This window comes from Mytilus trossulus, chromosome 5 (assembly GCF_036588685.1).
Source record: "Mytilus trossulus isolate FHL-02 chromosome 5, PNRI_Mtr1.1.1.hap1, whole genome shotgun sequence".
Taxonomy (NCBI): domain Eukaryota; kingdom Metazoa; phylum Mollusca; class Bivalvia; order Mytilida; family Mytilidae; genus Mytilus; species Mytilus trossulus.
This window is the reverse complement of record NC_086377.1, coordinates 12,294,996-12,304,223: the sequence shown is the minus strand read 5'-3', so window position 1 is coordinate 12,304,223 and position 9,228 is coordinate 12,294,996. Positions and strand designations below refer to the sequence as shown.

The following is a 9,228-nucleotide window of genomic DNA, read 5'->3' as shown; positions in this document are numbered from 1 at the left end:
ATTCGTTGAATATTTAAGAACGTGGTTTACCTGTTTGGATCCAACGAATAAAAATGAATCCAAAGTGTATCAAATCTATCTTAGATGAAACAAGCTAAGAGTCAGATAATACTATTATACTATTGTCAAGATTAAAGTCCACCACGACCTTGGTATTATCTTAAACGATTCTGAATGATATAATATTATCTCAAGAGCCACTTAAAACATATCAAATAGCAAGTTGTCCGTCTATATGCCGATGCATGAACTTTTTATCTAACTTAGTTCATTTAATTGTTACTGCGGAATTGAATAAATCGTCAGGTATAGTTTCCTTTGTTTTTCATATGCATTTATAAAAACATGAAACGTTATTAATTTTTTTGAATAACAGAACCTTATAAACGTGAATAATTGGTTTAATTGTTAAATTTACATTTTCAGCCATCTGCTATGCTTTTCCTAACAACTTTCGTCACCATCATCTGTGTTTTATCGATTCCGCGATGTGATGCTCAATTTGATCTTAACAGTATTGTCAGTATACTGCAAACTATGACTATTCAACAGAAAGCAGGATTTTTGCTCGATTATTTAAACAACCAAGAAATGTTTCATAGACTTGAACTTATATTTGTTGAGGCACAAACATTGCTTTATGAAGAATCGACGTTAAGACCCGAGATTACGGACCACCTTGTACCATGGACGATGGACGAATTGCCAAATGTACTGCAAAGTCAAACATTTAAAAACTGTTTTCATATTTTTGCCGAAGAGATAAACAATGCTAATGTATCGATCGTTAACAGGACAAACGAATTCACTGTCATGTCTGGAATTTTCTCACAGATGGACTGGCTCGATGTTGTTGATAACATATCAGCTGATCTCTTTCAACATTGGATGGTTACCCAAGGGTCAGACAAAATCGTAGCTAAGAAAATCGTTACTTCTTTATTTGCTGAAATACAGAGAACCATTAGAACTTATATCCTTCCTGTATTACCGGGTTTACTTACAGATATTAGCAAGATCAAACCAGAATCAAAATCTCCGCTCCAAACTGATGAATCTGTAACACCAACACAAACGTCTTCAACAACGACAAAACCACGGCCATCATCTATAATCACCGAAGTAAAGAATGCGAAAGACTTCAACGAGAAACAATTATTGATTTATAATTACCTTGTGAATTCGAATAACAAAGAAACATTTGACAAATTGGAACGCATACTGATATCTATTATCCCGTTGTTTACTGATCAACCTACCATTCGCGAGGATATTCAGTCTGTATTTTTCCTATGGACACTTGGTACCTTACCAGACTTTTTAACCAGTAAAATGTTCAAAAACAGTTTTGACTTTTTCGTCACCAAAATGAATCAGGCTGACTTAACTGGATTAAACATTACGGATGAGTATCAATTCATGGCAGGTGTCTTTAAACAGGTAGATTTGGCAGAAATTCTTGAGCGGACTATTTTCTATGTCGTAACATCATTGTCTCTCAAAGAAGGTATGTATAATATGTATTGCATACTTACAAAGGTAATGATAAGCGTAATAGATGGCTGTCAATTTCATGTGCATCGATTTGATTCGTTTTTTTTTATTTCTTATTTTTATTTTTGAAGTGTTTACCCCTTAGAATAAAATAATATAACATAAGTACAAGGGTAATGTTAAAATACGATAAAATAAACTTATTTCCAAAACTTTATCTCGTAAGAATTGGAACTTATTACCTAAAGTTGAACTCCATCATATTTTCAAAAGTATGTATTTATTTATGAATGAGAAGACTGCACATACACAAAGCAAAGCAAATGGGGGTCAACTTTCAGATCCTTTGATATATGCTGCTTTTCTTTTGAGTTTTTCATATCGGGCTAGACTCGTGTCTGAACTGGTACAATGTTTTATACAGAAATGTTGGTAATTAAAATGTAACATGATCTAAATCACAACACATGCGACACCAGGCACACCAAAAAGACATCATATTTATGATAAATGAAATAAAATCTAAATCGATTAGTATAGAGAGATCTAAAAAACAACAACATGTAAGATGTTTTATGATTTTCTATGACTTAACTATCAACACATTTCAAATAGTCTGGTTGTAAGCAACTATATATAGATATAGGAAGATGTGGTGTGAGTGCCAATGAGACAACTCTCCATCCAAACAACAATTCAAAAATTAAACCATTATAGGTTAAAGTACGGCCTTCAACACGGAGCCTTGGCTCACACCGAACAACCAACGGTCTAATCTATATAAACAAAACGAGAAACGAGAAACACGTATATATTACATAAACAAACGACAACTACTGTACATCAGATTCCTGACTTAGGACAGGTGCAAACATTTGCAGCGGGATTAAACGTTTTAATGGGCCCAAACATATAGACTATTTACCGTATGTCCAACAACAATGCATAAAACCCAAATATTTTTAAGGGTTCTAAGTGTAATGAACCAAAAAAGGAACGAAAAAACCGTAAAACACACATAAAACAAACAGAATTCAATGAGAAGTACTGAATAACATGCTCTTCGGACAGGCGCCTGTTTATAAAACTTGAATTATTGATAGATTGACTATTGTTTAGGTCGAGTATGAAATATGAGATACCTATTTAAGATGAAATGCGTTATTGATTATTTAGGTTCATTGAGTGTTGAAACGAAATATTAAGACTGCATGCCAGTGATTTAAAAGATGGACAAAAGATATCAAAGGGAATTCGAACTCATAAATCGAAATTAAACTGACAACGCCTGGCTAAAAATGAAAAAGACAAACAGACAAACAATAAAACAAATGACACAAAATAGAAAACTGAAGAATAAGTGACACAAACCCCACCAAAATCTAGGGGCGATCTCAGGTGCTTCGAAAGAGAAAGCGGATGCTGCTCTACATGTGACACCCGTCGTGTTGCTTATGTTGTAACAAATCCGGTAAAAAGTCTAATTCGCTAGGTCACCTTCATGAAAGGGTAGGGAATTGCAGTTACGACGTAAGGAACATATCCGATATCATTTGTGAAACGGTTATTCCATAACGGTCAACAAACTTGTGATGGCGTCCATTAAATTTACAAAGGGATGATTTCAATTTCACCATTTTTAGTACTACCCAGCGACAAACAAAGAAGTTCATTCCATGACAAAGATAAATGTTTTCGATTCTTGCCATTATTTTAGATAAATGCTCCTATCACCCCTGCCAAAAGTAAAAACACAAAAATACTGAACTTCTAGGAAAATTCAAAAAGGAAAATCCAAAATCAAAGGTCCAAACACATCAAACGAATGGATACCAACTGTCATATTCCTGACTTGGTACAGTGTAATCTTGCTATTCATAAGTTTACTATATATGTGTAAATGAAATGTAAAACATGCAAACACAGCACACAAAAAAACAAACAAAAGTAAACACATAACAAGCAGTCAATTTATTATATTAACTATATAAAATATTTTAGATAATTGAAACGTATATTGAGATTCTAAGAGCGACTTTGATTTTCAGACATTATCAAATGTGACAATTTACCATGCATGAATGGTGGCCAATGCTTAGATATAAACAACGGATATCACTGCACCTGCCCAAAAGGATTTACTGGGGAGAATTGTCAATACGGTTTGTTACCTTCTTAATTACTCTAGATTGTGATTGTCGAGAAATATTGTATCTTTCAGATCCCTTCAACGTGTGCATGCTATTACTTTTGATATCATGTCATTTTTATATACCTCATAACATTGCTGTGTGTCTGATGACTGGAATTCAAAACAAGCATTTTTTCAAATCTACGATATTCATAAATTTGTCATTTTATTTACTTTAAGAAGATGTGTTATATTAATATACATTCTTTAAAGAGCAGGACACTATCAAATGATTTTAAATGGATTAAACATATCTTGTTTTGTGCGATGCTATTAATACATGTATTAAACATCTTCATGAAGTGAATGAAACAAAAACATTATAATAGAAAAACCTGTGTTGTGCAATTCGAATTTGATATGAGCGTCACTGATGAGTCTAATGTAGAAGAAACGCGCGTCTGGCGTTATCGAATATTTTCAAATCTGAAGAACGTTTCGTCTACGAAAGACTCAGCAGTGATGCTCTAGCCAACATATTAAAAAAATATTTCTCTTCTTCCTTTGGTGAACAGATAGGTCTTCGGAAATATGATTTTATTAATATTCATACTCGTTTATTTATCAAAACTACAGGAAAATCGTACAAAATTAACATCAAACTCAATTGGTAACCGTGCATTTTAAAGAAAATTTATAAGAAGATGTAATGTGAGTGCAAATGAGACAACTCTCCATCCAAATAACAAATAATAAAAGTAAACCATTATAGGTCAATGTACGGCCTTCAAGACGGAGCCTTGGCTCACACCGAACAACAAGCTGTAAAGGGCCCCAAAATTACTAGTGTAAAACCATTCAAACGGGTGAATCAACGTTCTAATTTATATAAAAAAAAACGTGAAACGAGAATAAATTAACATATTCCTAATTTGTTTTTGTTATTTATCGTTGTTTATAGTAACAGGAACAATATTGCACACTAGACCTATCATTCGTGCATTATCTACTGTGCAAGTAAATTACCATTCTGACGCCAAACTGGTATGCAACGTCGAAGGCTTCCCAGTACCGTCAATAACGTGGAAATATAACAATGTAAGTATTATCTTTAAGTGTATTATGTAATTTGTCGTATGATATAGAAAGACACAATGTTTAAGCTGAGTTTACGGTGTTCTTTTATCATTGTTTTGTTATCATTTTAAATGTCAATGTACATCAAATTTGTTTATTTTCTAAAGCAGAACATTGTTTATTTACAATGCGTTTTGGTGTTCTTTATTTTCTGATGTTTTGTTTTTTATACAACAGATTTAAAACACATGAACATAATCATGTATCACATTCCTCTTCAAATCGATATTTTGTAAGTTTTAATCACTTATATAGTAATAACAGTTTTCTACAGAATCAAAATAAAACAATAAAATTGTTGTTCCTCGTTCTACATTGTTCTAATTTAGACTTTTTTTAATTATTATTACAGAACTTTTTGTCATATACTGGAAACGTGTTAGCTATACAGGATGTAACAAGTGACAAAACAGGACATTACACGTGCATAGCAACGAACAATGTTGGTGTGAGTCAAGCTGAAATACAACTAAAAGCAATCAAAGGTAACTCATTTGTACGAACAGTGATAATGATGCATACAACACATGACATAATAGATAAATCACACACTGTATACATTCAAGCTTTGTTCATTGATTTAAAATTCACAAATACTTGCATTACGGAAGTTACCATTTGATCTAATTCTTGATCTACGTGTTATAGTTATTTTTTGTAAAGTTTCAGATATTGCCCGGATTATAACACCAGCTACAGCAGCAGTTATTATGACTGGCCACTCCCATAATTTCACCTGTATCGCTACTGGACAGCCAACACCATCAATTGAATGGACGTTCGAGACGGTAAGCTTTGTTTATTATTGTATCCTTAAGGATATTCCTAAAACAAATCATTTGATCTATCATTAATTGTCTATGTAGAATATTTAACGTAAAGCGGTCCTGCTAACGTGTTACAAAAAGTAAAAGCGCGAGGAAACTTTCAAACGAAAAGTCCCATAATCAATAGAAAAATCAAACGCTCAAATCCACCAAACAAATGGATAACCATTGTTATATTACTAACTTGATACAGGTATTTTCCTAGCTTAACATCTTTATCATATGTTTAGTACAAAATATAGCAATTTTGTATATATGATTAAGGTCTGTATCTTCTACCCTGTATCGCATACCCCGTATCGCATGGCTAAACCCGTATCGTATACCTGGTATGACGTCACAATTGGAGAAATTTTGGTCCTCAAAGCTCTTCAACTTCGTACATGTTTTGGCCTTTTTAACTTTTTTGGATTCGAGCGTCACTGATGAGTCTGTTGTAGACGAAACGCGCGTCTGGCGTATATACAAATTTTAGTCCTGGTTTCTATGATGAGTTTATTCGAATGACGTCAACGTTGGACCTATGCCGTTCAGTTGCTGTATTTCATGAGTTCCCACTAAATAAAAATGTCCTATCATTTCAATTGACATCGATATTTTTTTCTCAAAATTAATACCCAGTAACTTTACGAGCGATTTTTATAAATAAAAAAAAACCACAGTAAGATGTAGAAATATATGATGTTTTATTGTTCATTTTGTCATCATTTTCGTGAAGTTTGTTTTCATTACCTGATTGATTTAACACGAATGCAAATTTTTACTGTTTAAATTTGGCCAAGAATACATGAAGATAGCAATTTTTTTCAAGAATTATTTGTCTTGCTGTTCACCTTTTCAACAAATTAAGATGATCATGAATTATATCGTCGCCAAAAAAAAACCAATAAAACTTTAAACATTTCTGCGTCTTATATTTTTTTTTTTTATAATCTTAGTTGAAATAATAGGACAGTATCGTTAGTGGATGCATTTTAGTACATGATATTTAACATAAATTGAGAACGTAATAAGATTATAGGGGCATAACGATGTGGATATTTAGCAAATAAGGATGTCTATAAAAAAAAAACAAGTCAGCTGGAAAAATACAGGAAAATAAAAATAGAATTGAGAGGGGTAATGGGAAATATGTCAAAGAGACAACAACCCATGGGCAGACAACAGCTGATGTCCACCAATGGGTCTTTGCTAGCTTATAATTTCAGACGATTTGAAGAAAAAATGGATATCCCATATCAATCTGATTCTATTAAAATAATCCGATAAACAGAATATTACATGGCAAAATCCGTATCGCATGATGTATCACCACTCGACCAATATAAGACCTTGGGACCTTGGACCCTCGGGACTGATATTGGTTTGTCGTGATGCTATAGCATGCGAAACGGATTTTGTCATTTATTATTCTATATGAATCGTATGACAGTTGCATCAATTTCCATATTGTAATCAATATAAAAGATATCATGCGTGACCTTATATGCCTTCTTCACGTTACAAAAGAAATAACGTTCATGACATAGCTTAATTTTATGCAGATTGTGACTGTATTACAAAAGTCTTGACACGAAAAACAATTCATTTCACAAAAAGCATTGTTTAAGTAAACAAATAATTAACCCATTTGTTGGAAACCTGTAACAAGTACCTTGACAATTGGTTGCATAGAACTATAGTGCTCGTTTCGTTTAAACGGTGCGTTTCTTTACACAGCACATATACTCTTAAGACATTGTTACGATGTTAGTCGTATGACTTTTGTGTTAGAATTATTCTCTTTCAATCTGATTTGTTTTAGTTTATTCATCATTCAACCACAATGCCGCCTCACCAGTTATACCATCATGGAACGATTCTAACTTTAAATGCAATAAAAGCACAAGAATCAGGGACTCTGACTTGTACAGCACGTAACGATATTGGAGATGATCAGGTTTCTGTTCCAGTTATATTCAACATGCGTAAGTTATCAATATAATCATGTGTAATTTCGGCAGTGAATTTAAACGTTATCAAACCATTCTGAATCTTCAAATCTTCAACTGTGTTTTACTTTTTTACATTTTCTATATGTTCTTCCGGATGTTTTTCTTACATCAAAGTCAATAAACCTTGCCAGTAATGTACAAGACATAAATATATACGATTCCCGGTCCTCGTTGTAGTCATGGAACGGAGAGTTGTACAATGTTATGTATCCAAAGCAATGCTTGGCATACTATATAAATGTTGGCTGTGTGAAACATTGTTAGCTTAAACTCCAATATATTTGTAACACTCAGAAACGTGTCCTTCCCCCCAAACGTGTCCGATTCCCCCAAACATGTCTACGTAAAAGCAGCACCAAAACGTGTCATTTGTATAAACGCACAAACGTGTCCATTTCTGAACTTACCCCAAAACGTGTCCAATCCCCCAAAACGTGTCAATATCAAGCGTTATTTAATTATTGCTATTTCATTAACGTATACTAATTTTACCATTTCATTAAAAATATAAATTAGGCGCGTTAGTACTTTTTCAAACCGACAGAATTAAACTGGGGGCGTCATTTCGGCTATATCGTATGTAAATTGTACAGTTAAGGGGTCAAAGTGTCGCTTTCTCTGCGCATTAAAACTTGAATGTTCTCTCTAATTATGCATGCAATATTGGCAACTGGACAAATCGCAATCAACAGTCTATTAAAGTTAATTTATTCAGTAGAAATGAAAATACATTAAAACTTTTACGTTTTCTCTAAATATGCATGAAATACTTGCAACAGGACTATACGCAACAAACAGTCTAAATTTTATCTTAACAATAGAACAGTAAAAACATAAAAACGTGTATGTTCAAATGTAAAGAAAATAAAAACAGGTAGCCTATGTTCTCTCTAAATAGGACAACAAAAACATTACCACTTGTATGTTTTCTCTAAATATACATGAAATACTTGCAATACGCGATCATCACTTTGTAGTTAATGTACACAGTACAACTGTAAAAACATAAAAACTTGCAAAACTATTGTTCGCTATAAATATGCATAAAGTACTTGCAACTGGACAATACGTAATCAACAGTCTAAAGTTTATTTATAAACTACAAAAGTATATTTGCAATTAAAACCGGCGTTGATCACATAACAATCATATTTATAGAATAGAATCTATAAAACTTTTGCGTGAAATATTTGGCACTGGACGTTATGTCTCTTTATCGTGTGTCTTGAGTGATGCTGGAAACCTAAACTTTATTAAAAAAACGGACCACCAGTTTATAAGTTGATGAGCTTTTAGAATACACACAAACTAGTGACATAAGTGAGAACAAAGATGCTGTTAAAAGCCCGCAATGCAATATTCGGATAAATATAAAAGGCATCATCGGAGTTTATAAGTACAAACTAATTAACAAAGATAACGATTAATTCAACTCCAGAATTATGTGTATGTTCGCTCTTAATGAATATGAAATACTTGCAAGTGGACAATAAGCAATTTCAGTCAAAGTTAAATAATAATAACAGATTAATGTTGCAATTAGTATAATCATTAAAACCCTACATTGAACTAACTAAATCTAATAAATGACAACTTCATCACCTATATCCCACATCATAGAATTGCCGTAAACGTTATCAGCGAT

General features: G+C 32.8%; 1 protein-coding gene across 1 annotated transcript; it reads left to right on the top strand.

Annotated features, from left to right (window-relative positions):
* Positions 1 to 537: 537 nt before the first annotated feature.
* LOC134717604 (uncharacterized) lies at positions 538 to 7,573 on the top strand. The gene is made up of 6 exons (XM_063580098.1): positions 538 to 1,507; positions 3,543 to 3,656; positions 4,587 to 4,723; positions 5,115 to 5,247; positions 5,426 to 5,550; positions 7,394 to 7,573. Exons 1-6 carry the CDS (start codon positions 538 to 540, stop codon positions 7,571 to 7,573), a joined length of 1,659 nt encoding a protein of 552 aa, XP_063436168.1.
* The last annotated feature ends 1,655 nt before the right edge of the window (positions 7,574 to 9,228 follow it).

Bases quoted from the DNA above. Each gene is read 5' to 3' on its own strand.
- LOC134717604 (XM_063580098.1), top strand. From the start codon at position 538: ATGACTATTCAACAGAAAGCAGGATTTTTGCTCGATTATTTAAACAAC. The intron at 1,508-3,542 runs GTATGTATAATA...TTTGATTTTCAG, and splicing joins ATCATTGTCTCTCAAAGAAG to ACATTATCAAATGTGACAAT. The intron at 3,657-4,586 runs GTTTGTTACCTT...CGTTGTTTATAG, and splicing joins TGGGGAGAATTGTCAATACG to TAACAGGAACAATATTGCAC.